We start from the raw sequence: 22,072 nt of genomic DNA, 5'->3' as shown, positions 1-22,072 counted from the left end.
GGAGAGTGGTCCGGGACAGGTGGGAGGGTTGAAAGCCAAAGGCGGTGGGAGATGACTGCCGAGGAGCAAGTCGGGAGTAGTCGATTGCCGCCTCACGATTCGCGGTGCCCTCCTTACCGCCGGGACTATCCCACTGACTCATTGACCACATCAAGACGGCAAGGAGACGGGCATCGCAACCCAACGGCCGTCTGGGATGATGGACTCTCGCGATATGTCCTCCACACACACAGGCGCGGGCGGAAATCTTCCATTTTGGCGTGCCAACAAGTATTTATACCATTTAATTTAATTAATTAATTAATAGAGATGGGTAAATGGCGTTAGATTCCTTCCCGGAAACGAAGTAGAAGCAGCAAAATTTTCATTTCCGGCATCATTGAATCGGAGAAAAAGCATGTCATTGCAAACACAATGTACAAGTCTTGTATGGTCAGGATGCATTAGGGAAAACTCCACGCGCAAACATTTATTTTGTCTTCACTGGCCTTCTAGATTAATGCTGGACATGCTTTGTGGCAGGAATTTTGCCCTGAGGGGGCATTAGCACGCCCATTTTTCTTTTATTCGTTCCTTCTTCAATGATAGGATCACTGGGCAATTAGATAAGGAGATAAGAACGGACTGATGCCATTAACCTTGACATTATAAAAGGCATTTGTAATCTCTACATAGCCCGACAAACGAACAAATGAAATTCATACAATATTTTCAGAGAATACAAAATAAGATGAATTTTAGGACAGGAAAAATCATCGTCAACACAGTACCGGACAGGTATCTCAAATACTTTTGACTTATATTTCGCGAGGTACATAAATTCATTTATGAACTTTATGTAAATGCGGAAAATTACAATGGGATACGTACTCGAACTATACGACTAGCACACTATTATTACACAATATTACGAGATATGAGGAATTAATAGCATCACCAACCACAATAATATTTTTAAGCTACCACAACATTCAGAAGTTTGTTTTGATACGTAGAGTTTGCCTATATGACATATTTTGAAATTCATATGGCAGGGTATGAGGGGCAGTTCCTTTCCCTGGGCCACCTACAGTTTCCAGAGAAGATCTGGTGTTCTCAAAATCTCACCGAATGGGTCAAGCTGAGAGTTCCCAGAGGCGTCACTCGGAAACGCACCCGAGCTCTCGGTCTTAGCCTCATTGCTCGACCCACTGGACTACCACAACCTACCAGTTGAAAGTAAACTATTTCAAATTTCAGTACTTGTACACTTTTCAAATGAAAATTACTAGAGTTTCGCTCAAATAACTTTTAAAATGATAAGTTTAAAATCCCTACATCTAACCCGACGATATCAATGGCATCAATGTTCGCGAGATGTGGGCCAAGACGTGTTGGATATGGCTACAGTCCGCGAACGTAATAAGGGCAATCAAACATTTGCGCAACGGGTTATTTGGCGTGTGTTTATTTCTCAACTCCAGGAGGAACGATCAATCGGGGAGGAAAGCGAACTGACCGTCGGGAAGGGAGGGGTAGCCGGTTCGCGGCACGCTCGCTCCTTCAAACGCGAATTCCCCGCGTGCTATTGCACATGAATGCAACGAAAAAAAGATTGATCAACGAAAGGGCATAAATACTGCCGCAATAGTTAAAATTACTCACCCTGGCAACATCGGTGAAATGGCGAAACACAGTTATTACAACAAACATGCAACCTAAATCAGAGGGAAATGAGTCTAATTTCTGGACGGAACTAATTTTAAAATAACATATCATTCATAAATCCTCACACCTATCCTCTTGCATTATCTTAAACAACCTAAATTCAACTATTTGATCTCGAACCCTTCGTAAAAAAAAATAAGTGGAGCAGTACCCAAAACTCACGAGAAAGCTGAAAGCAGTCGAGTTAACGAGGAACTTAAAAGCATTTTTCGTTTGGCGTATTTTAATTTTACACAAAATCGACGGCACCTAACAAAATTGCGAATATAAATGAATCTTTTCAACGCAAGAAGGCATTAGCTACAGTCATACGAGCTTTCCCCCCAAAAAAATCATTCCTTGCGGAAAAACTACAATAAAAGGAAACACTAGCTAGAGTTATAGTAAACTGGAGCGATGTTCCATCGCGAATATTTAAAAGCCACCAAACCAAATCCGGAACGCAACCGCCTCGATTTTATATTGAAAACGAAGAAACCTGTACACGTTTTAACACTCGAGTAACATTTCAATCGACGAAAATTACTACTAAAAATGGTGTGTGGGTATGCAATCATCTAGCGAACCGCTAACGCATATGCGCGACTAGAATCGACGTTAATCGATGCTACGCCGACCGTGAGAAAGCGAGGGCACTTTTACGGATAAGCTACGCGACCACCGCTTTCTGTCGATGGACGATAAGCCCTATATGGTGAGGCTTCACCACTAAGTCCGCGGAGACTAGGGTGCGGATGGTAGGGCTACGCTCAGTGAATCCGGGATGCTCGGCTACCTTCGCATGACACTAGGACATTGTCGCGAGGCCGTGTCGCGGAGTGCTGCTAGAGGCGTGAGCGTCACACACCGCCCCTCTCCCCTCCGTCCACCCGGTGTCCACCGGTACGAGGGCGTAAATGGAGTTCCTAGGGTTGACGGAGCAGAAACAATTGAAATGCCGAGTGATAAAAAAAAGGGGAAACTACTTTCCGCGGAGAAAGACCTCAATTTTTTTCGATCCGTGGGCGTAAAATCTTTTTCCTCGGACTCTTGCACGCCACCGTCTAAAAAGAGAAGAGCGATTAAGGCGACGCGATGGGACAAAGGGGAGTTGTTTTATGCTTCAAGCCCGCCGATGAACGTCGATTCCCACGAAATAATTCTTACCTAACACGCATCACACTGAATGGGTAGCTCGAAAAGGAGAAATAAATGGAAAATTACTTGGACTCAAGTACTGCTCATTACTCCTGAGAACCTAAGAGACCCGGCTGCAGCAAAAGGAAAAGGAGAGGAAGAAGAAAGACAGCCTCCGGAATTAAACGTCTACAGTCCACAGCAAACACTGTAAAACAAGTCTACAGCAAAGGCAGGCAATAAAACTTCCTGTCGCATGAAATGCATTTGGTATTTACGAATGTATGAACCACCGTGGTAATTTTGTAGTTATGAAGAGTTGGTGCTGATGCTTTTCCCTTAGTCGGAAGTTTGCACTTAGTTCTGGCGGGAATTAATGGCACTGGCCGCGTCTTTACGGAAATCTGCTCCGGCGATTGCTTTAAATTATGGGTTACACAAACCCACTCAAATTTAAAATCCACCCATTTAATCTGGGACGAAGCAAACTTAATTCTACAACGCGGTCATTCATTTTAGTAGGGACGACAACGGAGGAATCTTTTACTCGTCTCGTCACAAAACTTACCCCGGAAAACGCACAATTTAAAAACCACTGAACCAACTGGGGCAAGGACATGAAAAAAGCACATGAAAAAAAACTCCTTTTTTCAAAAGGAAACAGAGTATTCAGCATTTTCTCCGGGAAAAAAGGTAACCCGAGGACTATTTACGTATTATTTTCGATATCTTCGGCCTCAATGACTGCTGACATCGCAGAAAATAAATGCGAAAGTGATAGCTTTGAAAGCGATAAGATAGGTGGTGTAGGGTATGCACCATTTGACTAGGCCTTTCCAGCGATGACCTTGATTAAAGGCTCTTTTTCTGTCGGAATTTTCCCGTGAATCCTCCGCTCTTGATCCCTTTAACTGATCAAACAAGGGTTTTTGGATTTCAATGCGTCTCTAATTCCATTTTGTTTCTCGCGTTTCGGATGAAATCACACGATCGAATTCTGTTTCGTACGGGAATATCAGAACTAACTCCGAAACATGCCGTGAAATTTTCGCCTAAGAACCGTTCCCACCACTCTCATCAGCACGTTTTCTCTGTTGCCAAGGGAATCATCTGCATCCAAGAGAACCACGCAATCACTCGGATCACTTCCTTCAACCAAACAACCAACCAAAGAAACTGTTAATCACATTTTACTACTGCAACAGAGTGGTACGCAACTTAATCGAAATCGAAGCTTCAAGAGGTATAACAAAACTCTTCAAATGAAAACATTCAAGACAAAAACAATTAGATGTCAACTCTCCTTCACAAAAAAGGCTACAATACTGAGTCGTAAAATCAATTCCCCTCTTTTTGACTAGCAATAATTAAGACTTTAAAAGAGAAAGTTTTGACCAACAGCCTTGCATCGGCAGACAAACCGATTCAGCGATCGATAATAATGGTTTAAGTTTTGAATTAATGCCTTATATAATGGCCAATGAATATGTGCGCATCTGAAGACGAATACGATGAATCACTTGAACAGCACGTGAATTGTAAGTGACGGCAACACATCACTTCTGTACGGCAAATAATGATGTCTGTACAACGTTTGCGAAGCGGCCTTGTACTCCCAAACTTCTTTCGACAATTCTATTTTAAGAAAAGGATACACTCTAAAAAATTCCAAAACCTCACTAATGTGTCTCAATGACTGTGTACACTTACTTATACGCTTTCAGATGACGAGTTTTTCATTAAGAAGGATACATTTTGAGAAGGGGAGCTAATGATAAAAGATTCTGTGATATCTTTGGAAAATGCCACATGTCACGATTCACGATGAGCTTTTAACCGAACATTATTTACGGAGTAACAGGCATTGATAAACTGTCAAAGGTGAAATGAAGACTAAAGAAGGCGCTCAGCAGTTCTAGGTTATTATTTCAAAATCAATTTCGTGGAAACTTCATCTTCAACGTAGCACACATTCCTAGAAGTCTTTTCCAAATCATTTAGCCATGACTGGACATTAATCAGTAACGTATATCCTCATAACTTCCACACAAGACTTTGATAACTGACGACGTTGAACCGTATATGAAGAAAGAGGCATGGGATCTGTTTATTTCACTTTCCAATTCCTTAAGTTTACGAGAATGGCCAGAGGAACTTCAATATAATGTGATAATAAGCACTACTTCAAGTAAAGGTACACCGTTAATTACAATAAAGAGGGTGAATACTACGCTTAGACGTTTAAATGGTATTTGGGGATTAGGTAAATTAATACATAAGCTATAAGGGTTCTTATTCTGTAGCGTAAGGAAAACTAATGTGATGACTAATATGACCGGCGATGAATAAAAACCATTGCAAAATACACAACATGGTATTGAGTGGGATTCGTCTAAAAAAAGGCTCCTCCTAACTAGCTCATGAAACAAGTCCTAAAAGAAATAGAAACTTTCAACAGAAAAACTTTTACTTACGCATTTATTAATCGAATTTGACAGCGTAAGCGTGATCATTGCCCCCATCGGTAATTCAAACCTGCTTACCTCGTTCGCTAGTAGCAAGAAGGGTGTTCCCGGAGAGCCGACGCATTAGATTGAAATTAAATGTTTACCGGAAGCAGACGATAGACTTAGCCAATGAAAAGAACTCGTTCGAAAACAAACACGTCCTTAAAGAGGAGATAAAGAAAATCATGGAAGGATGCGACGGAGAGAGAAATCAATACTCTCCGATGGTAAATTCAAAGATAAACAGCGACTGGTTATATCCTCATCAGCATTTTAAAGGCCATCCGAAAGGTTCCTCTCTCTCAAAGCGGGAGAGACCTTATGGCATAGAGGGGTCTTCTCTCCCCCCCCCCTAGTGCGTGATAGTGAGGGAGGGGGAGACGAAGGAACGCGGGGGGAGGGTGAAGAGGTGTCGACCTCACGTCACTGCCTCCCGAAGCGGGGGGATGAAGGGTAGAGACCCGTTAGGAATCGGAGGAGTCACACGTCCATCCCACGAGACTTCCAATGGACGCCACGAACCCATCGTCCGCGCTTCCCTATTATTATATGGGCATGGGCACCGTGTCTGTGTGTGCATCCCTCCCCTGAGGAGTCCAACCTGAGCGCGCTTCATCCAGCTACGACGAAGGTATCGGAATGAAAGGAGGAACACATCGGGAGTCCTTAACTTCACATGCATTGAAACACACTGCTGATGGATACAACATACTTGTATGGAAAGGATTTGACATAATTTTCAAGCTTAAAGATTTTAAGCATACCTTAATACGCTAAGACCCACTTAAGCAGAGATACTTAAGTATATTTTCAAGTAAATTTCATGCATACATTTTTTTGGTAGAATGATTACCAAACGGAGTGATTATTAATCCCTCACAACCATCTAAAAGCCCTGCATGATAGATAATTACACATTAATTAATTGCTTACTCTCGCAGGCTTAACTTAAAGGAAAGATTCCATGGTGGAATAGTTAGGTAGAAAACGTTATTATACGAAAACACGTATTTTCCTCGAACTTTTTATCACCACGACCCGGGTTCCGACCACTTTTGCCCTTGACGAAGCGCCTACGACCTGAAGATGACTCAGAGAGTTAAAATCCGGGCAATGATAATAAAATGTCAGGGGCAACTACAATTGTGTTCTATTCATTTTCCAATATATAAATCAATAACAAGAGACGAACATTATAAAAAGACGTTTAGCCTATTTGTTTAGGCACGGTTACTCCAGGAAACCAGAAAGGCTTGCGCCATTTAAATGCATATATTACACATGGCATCGTAAAATTCACGGCAGATGGTGATGTCAAAATCTGCAATTTACTTTCTCTGGAAATTTCAAATGGAGAAAAAGGCCATGACGCCAACAGCATACGTTTCATTTTAGCTGAATCAACAAAGAGGCCTAATAAGGAATAAACATGGATATGAATCCGTATTTCACGGTAAAAAAAGACTATTTTCACGACCACGTTAACCCTTGCCATTCCTAATATTCATCTTCGTAAATTTCCATTTCACTACAAAAATGGAAACATTTTCCCGCCGGGATCACTTCGACGAGGTACAAATCGACTTGCCACCGACTTGCTTGATACAGCCGGTAGCTCAATCGCAAAGAATCCCTTGCCACCACCAACTGAGTAACTTTCATCTATTAATAATAATTACAAGATCCATCTATTAGGTATAATAACCATTTTCAAGATTTAAGCTTCAAGGAAACGCTTTCCAAATATTACGAAGTTTCTCGATGGCACGAGAATAAGAGTATTGCAATGCAATGAACTAATTGAGTCACCAGAAAAATTAGTTAAAATCAAGATCCTACCAGTTAAGAAGACAGAAGAGGTAATTATTTCACGTTTTTTCTTCTGCCATATATTTCCCAATTATAAAACACAGGTCAATTCTTTTAGGTGTTGAATGATCAATAGCTGACCACCGTTTAACGTCGGCCTTGATCAAATTTTGCGGGGAAAAGATAGTCCTTTCTCTAAAAATAATTACAAAGAGGAATGCTAGTGGGCTTTTTCAGTTTCAAAAAATGAAAATCGGTGGAATATATAAATGAATAGACCTTGAAACCTTTGTAACAAAAGCTAAAAATCCATTAAAGCCGGCAATATACCTTCTTGAACTAATAAGAAGCCTCCCACATCTGAGATTTCACGTTTAACGGTTAAGTAAATGTAAAATCAATCAATATTTTTCTAAATGTTCTGCCAAAACAGCTCGGGGATACTTTGCAAAAGAATATGAAGAAGCAAACTTCTGGAATTATTGGAAATGAACAAGATGATGGGTTTGCATATGAAAGAGTGAGATTATAATGTCAGAGCTTTACATTGAAACCTAATCATCATTTTAAAAATGTAAAACCAAAATTTTAACTTTTTGAAATTACCCATATGCATAATTGAAAACTACCAATGACAGTAAAAATCCTGAGATTATAAAATATCTTTGTTCATAAATTCGGCATAGGTACGTGAAGGGATCCATACCAGGATACCCAATATCCAGGATATTGGGCATTTCACGGGTCGCAAATCGCTGAACTATAGATGAAATCATAGCATAAAGTGTTAGTCATCGCCCAACGAACTAATTGACACCAAATTGACTTGTATACAACGAGAATCATCTTATTAAACTTTTGAGGCAATTCTACATTAATTTTATGTCGCCTTTAAATAACTAACGGATAATCTAGACGACATTATTTTCAGTTGTCGTCTCATTATAATGACGCCGCACACAGCAAACAAGGACTATAGAGGCTCATTTACTAATTAACTATTAAGGAAGTTTCAATTACAGGTAGAGAAATTGGTTCGATTCAACGAGTAATGACTGCTAACACTTAAAAATTGGGATACTTGAACTGATGCCATGAAATCCTGTTCTACGAATAAATATCATTAGTAACATGAAAGGTACGCAAGTGAACCAGAAGCTTATAAGAGAGAATAAGCAATAGATGTTTTAAATCATTTTTTGTCATCGATTAATAATGAATAGCTTAATTCAAAATATATTTTTTTAAATTGTTTCCTTAACTGTACCAAAACTCCAAATTGTGATGGTCGGGAGCATTGCTGGTGCGACGATTTCGCAATGATGACTCCCGGATATTTTAATCTGGCATTCATCACTCCAAAACTTGCCAAATACGTAACCTTATGAATGAAATTTTGAAATTAAATAAGTTCTAACTTATAAATAGACATGAGAAAATTCAACGCCTGAATAACGGGGAGACTCACGAAGACAATCCAGGCTAAGACGAAGGATACACCGCCACGCCCTTCAGTGAAAGCCAGGCTGGGCCAAGCAGCGAAATTGAAATTCACGACAGTGCACAAGCTAATGGAGAGACCTTGGCATTTAAACTAAAACCAGGGAAATCGAAAAGAAAAATCGCAGAGCCACGACTTAAGCTGCAGCTACTCCCAGATTGGTACTAGCATCCAACATACCACCCCATTCGCTTGGCATAGCACTTTGGCACCCAAGTGATTAGCTCGGTCTGTCTCTTCTCTGTTTCTAGGCCCTATAACCCATTCACAGGCCCAAATACGAGTCAAACATTCACTTTGCCCTTTCACTCTCGCTTGGCCAACGTAATAAAATAATAGTTCGGGTATCCTTAGTCCATATCCGGGTGACTTATTCCAGATTAGCCGAGTGGTTGCGTGAAAATAAGAAAAATGTGTTGCGAATACGAAATAAAATATTTATTTCCGATCGTTTTGTACACATTGCGGCTTTTTGAGGATCACCTAGTGGCAGAACATTGTGCAGAGCAACGAAACCGATCGCAAGTAAATGCTTCATTAGGTGGAACGAAACCTTTTCGCGTTATGCTCCCACCAAGTGATGAATTACTCGGTTGCGTGGGAAAACGGAGAGATTTCCTGCATAAACTTATAATGTGGAACGCACACACCTCAGGACTTTTAACTGGTGAGCTTTATCCTCGTCTTTCCAACCGACCTTTCATTTAAAGAATTTGGCCAGGTCTCGCCATCTGCAAAAAAGATCTCTATTTTGGATATCACTGCAGAAAACATGTTGGCTGCTTATTAAATCTTGAGTTCCGTTGGGAATCACTAAAAATCTTAGTAGTTCGAGATGTTACACGTTCGTTTCAATTACTGACTTTGATCAATATTGCTCTACCTGATTTCCAACCATGCCTGCTCGTTTCTGTCATATACGAGTATTTAGGGTAAGGTGATAGAACCACCATTCGGCGGGGGTTATTTCTGACCGACGGTATGTGTTTTATAGATTCTACTCCCCCTACTGAAAAAATATTTCATATCTGTTCCTCTCCATCATCGGAATCCAATATCCAGATAAGATATGTAGATTTTCCGAAACGAGCTTCAGGTTTCCTACAGTCAATTTCGACTTTTTAAAGATAATACGATTCAAATCGACATCCGGAATACTTATTACAAATTTCGCTGAGTGAATGGGTGAAAAATTAACGTTCTATTAGACTGAGCAGATTTTTTCCAATCAATTCACCATCCCCAGAGAGTAAGCGCACAAACAAAAATTTATTGCACAATTCACGTATCCAAATACCAAGCGAGCCTTCTTTCACAAATGAAGCGACTCCAATCAATTTGCGTCTGAAAACTTTTTCCTCCGGCGGTAGGGATTATGGTACACTCACGTGTCAACGCACGTGAACTTCCTTTTCCAGGCACCACCTACTTCCCGAGGAGGTAGCATCCCTTTGGATGTCATCTTGTCGGTTCACTCACGGAAAGAGGTGGGAAGGGGAACGGGTCGACCCGGGCAGAAGATAAGGCGGCGCCCACGGAGAATGCACGGAGGAGGACGTGGGGTGGGGGGAGCCGGAATGACGGCAGAAGTCACGCTCCTCCGTCGCATGGAAATGGGGAGAGGGAAGCAAAAGGGAGCCTTTGTCTAAGGGAGAGAGAAGTTCGGAGGAGGCGGTTTCACAATTAACGGGAACCAGAAAGGAGAAGCAAACGAGGAGGCTGCAAGCCCGCGTTTCCCACGCGCGCACAGATCACCACTAAGGTAGGGAATCTCTAGAAAACTCCATTCTTTCCATTCCACGACGAGTCGGGGGTAGGGGAAAGCCGCCTTGAAAGGTTAGGTAATCCTCGAGATTGAGGGTAACCGTCTCGTGAATTGGAATTATCCCCACCCCATGGTACGAAATATACCACCTAAGCCAAGGGGATAAATGATCCTACCCTTTTTTACAGCAAATACGTCCATTGATGTGGTCATGCGTGGGAAAACTGGTCATGGTTTCTTAAGATAATTTTAGTTAGTGATTATAAGGGGAGGCGACCAAAACCTGAGGTTATCTCCATCGTTATGGATGAATGGATAATTTAGAAAGAGGTAAGATTTTCAGAGATTTGGGAAAGGGTAAAGAGAACCTCGGCGTCGGCATTAACCGACTATTAACGACAGACACCAAGTGATCCACGACCCATCCGACAGACAGGGTAAACATACTCGTTAAGTGCTCCCAAAAAGACTCCCAAGTATCGATCGGGATACCTAATAAAAATTCTCCGCCAGGATCTGTGCTCGGGATCTAGGTGTGGGAAGCCAGTACACCATCCACCGCAACAACTATTAACTAAATATAACTTCAGCATTTTGACTGCATGCCTCCAAGGGGCTAACCCTTTTACCATAATTATTTCAAACGGGTAGGATATATGCAGCAATATTCCCAACATCCGGTGAGTATTTCAGAGACCATATTTGGTACCAAAATTGAATAATTCAACTGGTAATAACACGGTATCTAAGATTACAAAATGCCAAGAGATATCCTAAAGTGCGCGAAATATACCACTCGCGCAATTTGTTACGTGCGAATGCTATGGCGATAAGTGGAACCGTGTCATAGGGGTTGAATTCACCTCTTACACGACCCCTCTTGGAAACTACTTCTGTCGGAAAAAGGTAATTCCAAAAGCTAATGATAATGTTATCAGAAATGGAGTAAATTAACTAAAAATAATGCCGCAGTGAATGCAGACCACATGGCACTAGGTAAATTTTCACACTGGACGCACTGAAGTTCTAACAAAAAATTAGGCTAAGGGCAAGTTGCAATTATTTGAAGGTTTAAAAAATATTCATTGCATCATGAAGCGACAGTAACAGCCACTGCAGCAAAATAATAAATATTAAAGTAAAACTTGCAACGCCGCAATTCTGTCATTCAGTTTTTGTCCTTGAAAAAACCACGAAGTTCGCCCACACATTCGAGATTTAAGCAGCCGTTTTATGCTTCGACGTGTACCAATTACTTATCGAAGCAGCATCGTAAGACCATCATGAATTCACAATCAAATAATGAATATTTGCATGGACGATGAAGCAATTACGATATAAGTCTTAAATGGATCGGTTTGCGCCAAAAGGACACACAACAACAGATTGACGAAGTAAGTTATACTTTCCAATCCCTACACTTTTCAGAGAATGCAGGAACGCGAAAAAATTGCACGATAAACTAATGTAAACCAATTGAATCCAGTATTAATTTATTAATACAAATTTTAGGAGGCGAACCGTTGACCGCAATATACTGACGAGAATTAGAATATTAGTGGATAACTACCCAATATGTTGGAAAATTTGACCACTATACATGTGATGACATACATGTGTACATATTTTTTTAGTATATCAATCCTAGGATTAGTTTAAAGAAGCTCATATCTTTCCATTCTACTGTATTTGAATGCAAGAAGAGGTTGTATACATATATACATGTGGAAATGTTAGAACAATACAAAATGTGTGTATTAAATCGACTGGGAAGAATATCTAATGTCTAAAGTAAATCAATTTAGAATGAGCACGCCACAATACATATTTAATATACCTACCCAAAAGAAAACGCCTTATCGGTATTCAAAGGCACGCTAAAAATAAATGTAGAAAAATAACAATTGGTATATCAACTATTTTAACAAAAAAAGAAACTTCTTTAACAAAAAAATTAATCCGATTCCGCCAAGTTAGTCTTCCTTCAATTACGCCTGGGAGCAAATACGAGGGTCATCCGGAAAGTAGTACCCGTTCGTGCCGCATGAAGTGCTGACGACGCGAGTAGCCGCTGGACGAGGTCAGATAGCTTCAGTGGCTTGTCTGCCTTCTCTGAGCCAAGTTGCGTGACGCTAGCATTGCCTGTGTTGTTTCTGTGATTGTTTACAATGTTTAAAAAAATTGAGAACGCCGCCAGCTGTGAAGTGAGGGCAGTGATTAAATTCCTCAATGCAAGAAACGTTCGCCCATGTGATATTCATCGCCAATTAAAGGAGGTGTATGGAGACAATGTAATGGACGAGTCGTCTGTTCGGCGGTGGTGTCGCAACTTCAACATGGGGAGGGGGAACACACACGACGATGAGCGTTCGGAGAGACCGTCTGTCATTACAGACCAACTGGTGAGCTCAGTTGACGAATTCGTGAGGAACGATCGGCGCGTCACAATTGATGACATCTGTGAGCATTTTCCCAATGTTTCTCGAACAATTGTTCATGAAATTGTTAAACACCATCTGCATTATGCAAAAATTTGTGCAAGATGGGTCCCTCGCGTATCTCAATGAGCTGGCGGCGAAGGACTATGCAGCAGGAATACAGAAACTTGTCACACGTTATGACAAATGCCTTAATTTGCTTGGAGATTATGTTGAGAAGTAGTTTAAAGTATCCTCTTTCAAATAAAATTTTTTATGTTTGTTAATATTTACTTTTGTGTCTTTATTTCACGAACGGGTACTACTTTCCGGATGACCCTCGTAATATCAGCTTGTTATTTTTGATAGCTACTTCAAAAAGTACATAGGATATTTTAGAATAAACCTAAGAGCAACACGATGATACACTAAGTGGTGTAATAGCCTAAGTGGTAAAGTTTCGGTCAGATTACTTTCTTGCAGAAATATGCCTTTTCCCCTACAAAATGTGACTTGAAATACCTATGAGGAAAGACTGTCGGGGCGAACTTTTTCCCATGGAGAAAAAAACTCGTGGTTCATTAAGAATCGCTATTAAGAGCGTTTTCCCGATACAAAGAATCGGTAGACATAAATTAACCACGACAGCAAATATCACATCAGTTCACACGTGAGGACATCATCGACGCAAATTGATAACGATTGCTTCTGGTAGTGCCACCTGTCTTAAAAATCCCCAGGAGATAGCCATTCTTGTTATAACCCATAGAGGGAGATTAGGGTTGTTTCCTTAAACTCTAGTGAAAAAAAGGATATAATTAAGTCATTTTGAACGGAAATGAAATCAATGTCTACATCTTCTCAAGTGGGAAACTTAACAGAGCGAAGAATACCTCTTCAACCTCGAGAAACAGCACGCGAATTTTAATACGATAGAGAATGTTTTGAAGGAAGCAATACGTACAATTTGTTGACGTCCAGGGAAACGAAATGGTCTCAGGATGTCAGCAGAATATTAATGCGATGACAATCATTACATAAATACGCATGGTAATTTGATTCGGGTCTTTCCAAACGTTTTTGGGGGCTTTTCCGATACCAGCCACAGGTCCATCTCTTAATTCGCGTCGTGCACATTCAATATATTCCCAATCCTCTCATTAAATCTTTGAACCAATGCATAAATTTACCATTGGCCTTTAGCCATGTGCTCTCAGGTACGATTTGGTGGGTTTGTAAGGGTCTTCCCTGTTCATCGCCCTTAATTCCTGTGCGCACCTAGCTTTAAAAGTGAGGGCGAAATTAGTACAATGAGAGAAGCGTATAATCAAGCTTCAGTTAGCCAGACATCCAAACGATGGAAACCACTGCCGAGCATATGAAAATACCGTATCATTAGATCGGGAGGAGAATTAATACAAATAAAATAAATGGTATGATGCTCTCGATAAATTGGCAGTAACTTAAACAAAACAACTGAGAGCAAGAAAAGTTTTGGAAGAATATGATCCAATTATGGAGGGAATGAAAAATAAAAGTAGAATTGCATAAGGCAAAGAAGCTTTACCTAAGCATTGGAGGAAGCTGATGACAAGGACACAATACTTCGACATGTGTATGTTTTGTGCGGCGCGGAAACTTCTTCGTTGAGGCAAGAGGATATGCGTAAATTGGAAATGATGAAAATGGTAAAATTGACGGAAGGAAAACAAATGAAGGAGTACTACGCAAGGTGGGGAAGGATAGGGAGTTGTTGGCAGAAATCCAAAGGAATCAGGAAAGGTGAATACAGGGTATCTTGATTGGCGATGGAATGCTGAAGGTTGTGATTAAGGGGAGAAATGTTAGGCATGCGAGGTAGGTGAAAGAATAGAATGAACGAGTTGGATAGATAAAGGGAGTCCGAAGTACGCGGAATGGGAGAAGGGACAATTGTAATGTCATGGAAGGTGTCCCATACTTGGGTGAGGCTTAGAAGTGTAGCAAAGGTTTATCTGTGTGTCCATCCAAAAACTGCCCTAGCTGGTTGAGTACTCTTTACACAAATAATAATCAGATTTCCCTGGGGCGGAATCACAGAAGTCCAGTCCACACCGGTAGCGGACTCAAACCAACGAACGCCGGCGATGCAAACGACATTTCTGATGGGCTGTCCTAGGCCTTGACGTGTACCACGCAATCAAAGCACCATATACTGCGTGGGCAGGCAGGGTAATGAAGCCAATTTACATCAAAGTCACCGACGCGAGAATGCTTCCTCTCACTTCCTCCTCGTAACTTTCACTAATTGCGAGTTAATGCTCACGCCTCATTGAATTACCAATTTTTTCCTCCAACGGCGGTAAATAACTACACTCAAGATCTTTGTGGCCCATGATCTTTCTAAATTAACGCAATGGACGGCAGTGCGAAGGAATCTTTGATCAAATAAATCCTCGAACGTAATTCTCCAAATGGACTTCCCTTGGCGATGAAAATTAAATTATTTCCTCAGAGCCAAGCTAATGTCGGTGTATTTTCTCGTGCTCACTACGTCACGAACATAAAATGCATAATCTTGGTAAGAAAAGAGGAGCTCTATCCCCGAGAAATTTACAAAGATTCCTGAAAATTAATTGACTCAATAACATTTTTATAAATGAATTGTATTATCAATTCCCAATCTTAAGCTCTTCAGACCCATTCCATCTCCTAATGCCTAGGATTTCTGTCACTGCATTTCAGCTGAGAATTACTCATTGAAAGTACACAGAAATTAAAATTTAAAGCTGGAATTTCACATGTGTACACTTGCAAGAAATTCTAATTAGGTGATAAAGAATGCTATCAGTACAAAATTACATGCGTTTTCAGTCATCCAAAGTTGCATTTAATACAAATGACAGAATTTCATCAGCACTTTTTCAAAACCTCCATCTTTATGAAAATATATAACTGATTTGATATTTATCATTACTATAGGAGCATTATAATATATCTGCATTTCATCAATCATTGTGATACAATAATACATTGAAGGGTCAGTTCATTTGGATTGTAAGCTCATGAAGTCTTAACAAGGCAAATGTGAAAAATAAATTGAAGCTGAACTACAGCCTCTTTATTGAATAACAAGTCATTACGGATAACAATTTTTTTAAAACAATTTATCATGGACCAAACAACAAGCACGGTGGAATATATATTTCAATTTCATCAATGATTTTCTCAATCCCAAAACATTTCCACATTTAGAATGGGCAAGATAAATGTGCTTTCATTCAGCTTCAAATAAGAATATTGTGTAATGTTTTAATGGCCCGTCTTTTTTTGAGTTAAGCACTTAATTTATCTCATCAGCAAGAGATTTCTAAATCCAGCTGATACTGCTAAAACATAGGTAGGCATTCATGATTCTTTTTCTAAATTTACTCATTCTAAGGAAAATTCAGCTCAATTGAGGAAACTCAAATATTTTCAGTACACTTTCAATTTTCCTACCTTATACTAGCTAAGAAAAAAGTTCCATTTCAGATTGTAGTCTCAGAAATTCAAACTTCTATTGTCAAATGATAAGATGCCAGTAGCAAATAATGGTGGAAGTAATATATTTTTATTTTTAAATTATTCTCAAATTACATGCAGCGTGATGGCCAAGTGTATAAAGCTAAGAACCATTGAGTAAAGGGAGCTGGGTTATAAATTTGGCTGGTACCTCCAAGTACCATCCAATTTTAGGAATAAAGAGTTATATTACACAAGGCCATATGCAGAAATTGGATGATACCATAGGATAGGATCTGAGTCTTTACAGCCTCAATGTGTGATTTTCAAATGCCAAAGGCTCAGTAAAATGTGCTTACTTTACAACCTAGCCAAACTATGAATTACCAACTCTTCTCAAATGAATTTACTTTATTATTGTTATCATACTAATGCACAACAGCTGACGATTACACATGGAAAATAACTTAAGTTAATTAGAATATGATTTCCCAATCTATTGTTGACTTCCATCACGAAAATTACATTCATTATAAATTAATTCGGAAATTTAACATTTAAAATGTTCTTATAAATATTCAAGTACCACATAAAATTTGCCTTTCAAAGTTTTCACACCACAAATTTAATCCAATACCTAGGTAATAAATAAAATTTTCTATTTTCCTATTGCTAAACAAAAATTTTGACCCTAAGAGCTAGGGGAGCCTAGAAATTTAGGACTAGAAGAATTATGCAAATGCTGGGTTTTGAAGCTACTCACCAGAGAGGAGTTGCATCCAGGCACAGGACCTGAAGACACTCGGAGGTGAAATAAAGAAAAACAGGAGGAATGCCACCAATGTTACGAGGGATAAAAGCACTGACACTGCAACTAAAATGGTTGCTGCTCTAAATGCAGCAGGTAGGGGTGGCACATCTGAGGAGGACACTGTCGAGGATATCACATCGGATATCGATCCTTTACACTCCTCTTCTTCAACCAGCCCAGCAGCAACTTGAATATAAGAGAATTGGAAGATTAATGCATAAATCTAAACTAATTACATAACTTCAATGAGCTTACATTTTAGAAAAACTGATGAATAGTTCAAAATATTTCTTGATCATTTGTTTAAATACTGTTAAAGAAACTCATATTACAAGGCAATACGAATTTCGCAAATTATCTTGAGCTTTAGACATCTCAATGAGGGATGCACCTATTATCATAAAATTAAACCTAAATGTATTAAACAAACGGAAGCACATACTTAAGGAAACGTAATTTACATTCAAATCCAGTTAACGTAGCCCACTGGATAAACGAACTATACGGGGATTTAAATGACTCCAACTAAACACACCTTATATGCCATTACATTACACTTAAAAACCCATCAAATGTACAACAACTTAGGAGGATTGTGGTGACAAGCAAAAAAAATCACTTTCATGACAAGCAATTCCGTAACAAAGCTACTTTATCCTATATACGATTTTTATATTGCCGTCCAATATGTATAAACTTATGTTGGTATTGAATAAAATTTGCAATTGGTAAAAAATACGTGAAGTGCACAATACCTGAGCTTTTTCCAGATGAAAAGGAGCAATAGGTCCACAGACCAAACCTTCCAGGCTGTTGAGTTTGCAGCTGCAGAGTACCTCCGTAAGTATATCCGGTATCTCCAATCCATTCAGGAGTGACAAGAGCAACTACGCTTATGATGGCATAGCATATGGAAAATATTCCCCACAGTACTCCAATTGCTTTAGAATTGCGAACATAGTTGGTAGCATACATTTGATGGGCCTCCACATATTCCACTTTCGAACCCATGCTGACGGATGGATCTAAAAGACGTAATGTCGTCAAACCTAATTAAATATCATTCATGCAATTATGTTACAATTCCCTGCCGATGAACACAATGTTGCACGCGGTATTGTAATGTCAACAGGTCCCATAAACATGTAATGAAGTTGATGATACTTCCGTGCAACGTCAACACTGGTTGACAAAAGCACAATCACAGCATCCCCCAAAATAAGGAAGAATGCGGAACCACCTCTCACGCTCGCACCACCCGGGTAAGCATTACTCGAATAGTTAGTAACTCGACTTCGAAACTTTCACCATGCAAAAGCCAACTCCGCTCGTTGATGTCTCCCAGAGCCCTTTACCTAATAATGTTTCTCGTAATGGCGGCCAGGTGGACACACTATTGCAGCAAATGTTACAGCATTTAAGAATTTGTAGGGAATGATACGATGGAAATAATTTATCGTTAAAATATACATTGATTTTTTAAAAAATTTCAAACGAAATATTTTGTTTTAATACTAAAATTGAATCGGCATTAAACAATATATTCTTTTTGAATCGACAAGTCGACCCGCTAGATTGAAGTAGTTCTGTCTTAATCCGTTGCAGCAGCACGCACTAGTGTTCTTCTCTATCGCCACCTATGTGTGCGAACTTGGTGGTGGGCAAATTTTTAGAGCGAAATATGAAACTATTAAAGTGAAGTAATCAAAGAACTTTTATACTACGGCGGTTGAAATTCCAAATAATCCCTATTATCGCTCCAACTTCGAGGAAACTTTGAGCAACTGTATTGAGAGAGGCGAAGCTTAAAGAAAGTTCGAGAAATGCTGCAGCAGCACAGCGGCTAATACAGAAACTAAGAATACGGATGATGTGGAAGGAGAGAATAGCTAGGCGTTTTTAATTAGTTAATTAGCATTTGTCACATTACAGACAGGTACCTGTATAACTAATAAGAAATTTTATTAGTGAAGAAAAGCAACATGCGTGCTATTTCTTGACTCGGACATAACCTAGTTGTATGTTGATTGACCTCTCATGCTTAAGACTTGTTTCATGCAGTAATTCATATATGAATTCACCAGCGTCAATAAAAACATATTAGATTTGGTCCCGTACCGATGTAAAGCTAAAGCTTTAAGCAGAATTTTCCCTTCTTTCTTTTCAGTTCTAATTTGCACGTTATTGGATGGATGTTTATTACATTCGTGAATGCATGTGTATGTAATTTGCTTGTACATATGTGTGTGTGCATGCGTTTAACTTAAAAAGGTTTTTGGTATGAATACATGCGCCTCTGTGGGTGTAGGTTTTTATGAAGTTTTTGGTTTTGCATGTGGTTTAATTCTACGGGCCGTGACCAAACACATACCCGCCGCCGCAGGGGCGTGGCTTGCGGGGTATTATATACGAAGGTAGGCTGAAAAGTAATGCACACATGTTGTAGAGCGCGAACAAAAACAAATAGCGAGATCAGGCGAAAAGTACATTAAAATACAATACCTAAGTTTTAAAATCATATATTTATTTTCAAAATAGTGATTGTTCCGGCTAACTCATTTCTCCCAACATGTAACAAGTGTTTTCATTCCGTCACTGAAAAACTCTTCCGGCTTTTCTCGAATCCAGGATTTGCAAGTTGCCTTCACCTCATCGTCCGAGGTGTAATAATTATCCTGAATGCGTCTAATAAAGAGGATGTGAAATCTGTTCATATTTCAGATTTCGCAGAGCCCCTCTAGTCGCGAGGGAGGTGTGAGGGCGAGCGTTGTCATGTTGTATGGTTATTGGCACCAGGCCAATCATCTAACACGACAAACTTCCTCCTTGAATATTCAAATATGGTTTTCAATACGCTTTTGAGCGACTCGCCGGGAATTTTGAGTCAAATCTTCTATGAGTTTGCGATGTTTATGGTCTGTGGCAGTGATCAAACGTCCGCTGTGTGTTTAATCAAAAATTATAGCTTTTCCAGGCTCGCAACCACGAAACTATGCTGCCCATCGATTTACAGTAGACCTATCAATAGCATCGTCGCCATAAATAGCCTTTAAACGACGATGAGTCTCAGTAGGAGTCACTTTTTCAGCAGTTAAAATTTCGATAACAACACGCTGTTGAACACGCGTTGACATAGCACAAGAACACGTCTCCGTACTTCCGCTTTTCGCATTACACTGGATGACTGAAACGACCTTAAACCTGCGCATGCATGTTGAGGGGGAATATTACTTCCACATGCCACCAGGAGTGCTCCTAATGGTCATTTTGTTTGTGGTCTACAAGCATGTGTGCATTAGTTTAAAGCCTACCGTTTTAGATGTGGATGAAGTGATTTACTTGCAGTAGTCATCCATTTCTGGCGTATTTTTGATCAAAACTTCACAACGTTAAATTATACAGCTAAATGAGTTAGTATATAAAAAGTATAAATTCTACGAAAATTCCCCTTTACTCCTATTTCTCTTCTCGGCCTGGGTTTTAATATTTAATCCATTCGAGACGAACTTGAGGGAGAAACCTTTCCAAATTAAATTTTCCCATTATTTAGAAAACGAAGTATTAAATCTAAAGCCATTTCTGTGTCCATTCTCAGGCCGTAAATATCATTTACCTTGCGCAAAATTAAGCATTTGACCTTTCAATTTTTGGTCAATCAGCGCAAATACCAATATGCTTTTGCCCTGTCTTGCACTCTACCCATTGAACTGCAGACGGAATCATTTGCATCACGTGAACATTTTTGAAAATTCGACAAGAATGAAGACACCTTGGAGATTAGATTGAATATCGCAAGAAAACAACGTTTGAGAAGTCCAGTTTCAATCCTTACTTGCAAATAATTATTTTTCTTGCCAAATTTGCGCAGGGTTGTTAAATTAATTGAATTTAAATAATTGTAGTTTTTCTATTCTATACGGTTATATAAGACGGGATTTTATTAACTCATACTAATTTTGTAATACTTTCTGTAAAAATAAATTCTATCCATTACGAAAAATTGATGCTAAGTCCTCAATAATACCTTGGTGTTAAAAGTAACTTATGCGAACCTAAGGATACATAGAAAGAAGACTTCTACAAGGAGGAATTTTACCCCATTTTTCTTTATTTGTGGTATTCTATATACCCGATCTTTGAGGTATTTCTTCAAAATAAATGATTTGAGGATGCACAGGGGTAATATGCCTTAAAATTGCTACATGAGACATATATAGTCGCCTTTATGTTCTTACTTTGAGCCATTTAAATCTTTTACATAAATTTTTGCAATGACCCGCCCGGTTCAAATCACACAAAAATTACGATGTAACATTCATTATAACCTGGAGCCTACTGAATTTCTTCATTAGTTTTGCTCAACACACTACCACAACAGTGACCAAAGTGAGTAAAAATAAAGCGTCAAAAGTTTTACGTACACTTATGGTTAAACTATTTGCTGCTTTATTTATCTATTGAAGTGTTACATGGCATTTTATCCCGGTGTTTTGGCAATAGATATTCCCGTTTAGATTTTTATCAACCGTGAATCCAAGATTTATAACCGTTTCTACATAACGAATGACTTTATTCTAAAATATAATCAAGGGTACTGGTTAAAATTTACCTAAGATAATTGATTTTTGCTGTCAATCGTAAGAGCTTTCGTTCTGTTTTTATTTTATTTTCTGTCGTTAATCTCTGATCATATGTATTTATGCGCCCAGTGCCCGTATTTATATAGCTAACGTATTTTCTACCCAATAGTTCTGATAAATTAATTGCATTTGTAGATGATGTAAAAACCCTTTGTACACACCCAAATTATGAATTCTCACAGAAGAGCACAGTGAGACAGTTTTCAGTATGTACTAATGGTGTTTAAACAATAAAGTAATCCTAAATGATGAATAAATTCAAATGCTCTTTTATTTCTTCTCTTGTATGTCATCATGGTTGTTGATTTGTGTGGGA

At 39.3% G+C, this 22,072-nt stretch overlaps 1 protein-coding gene across 2 annotated transcripts in view; it reads right to left on the bottom strand.

Annotated features, from left to right (window-relative positions):
- Window positions 1-18,460, bottom strand: part of Tmhs (Tetraspan membrane protein in hair cell stereocilia) — a 53,187-nt gene extending 34,727 nt beyond the window's left edge. For both annotated transcript variants that reach the window (XM_071598638.1, XM_071598639.1), the window contains exons 1-2: window positions 17,872-18,460; window positions 17,069-17,302 (exon numbers count right to left, since the gene is read on the bottom strand). In XM_071598638.1, the coding sequence (XP_071454739.1) occupies window positions 17,069-17,302; window positions 17,872-18,127 (490 nt within the window). In that variant the 5' untranslated portion in view covers window positions 18,128-18,460. The remainder of the gene's footprint in view (window positions 1-17,068; window positions 17,303-17,871) is intronic.
- Window positions 18,461-22,072: the final 3,612 nt, after the last annotated feature.

The sequence above is a fragment of the Hetaerina americana genome, unplaced genomic scaffold (assembly GCF_022747635.1).
Source record: "Hetaerina americana unplaced genomic scaffold, ioHetAmer1.1.p SCAF_10, whole genome shotgun sequence".
In the NCBI taxonomy this organism is placed as follows: domain Eukaryota; kingdom Metazoa; phylum Arthropoda; class Insecta; order Odonata; family Calopterygidae; genus Hetaerina; species Hetaerina americana.
The sequence above is the reverse complement of the archived record's forward strand: the minus strand, read 5'-3'. Positions and strand labels throughout refer to the sequence as shown.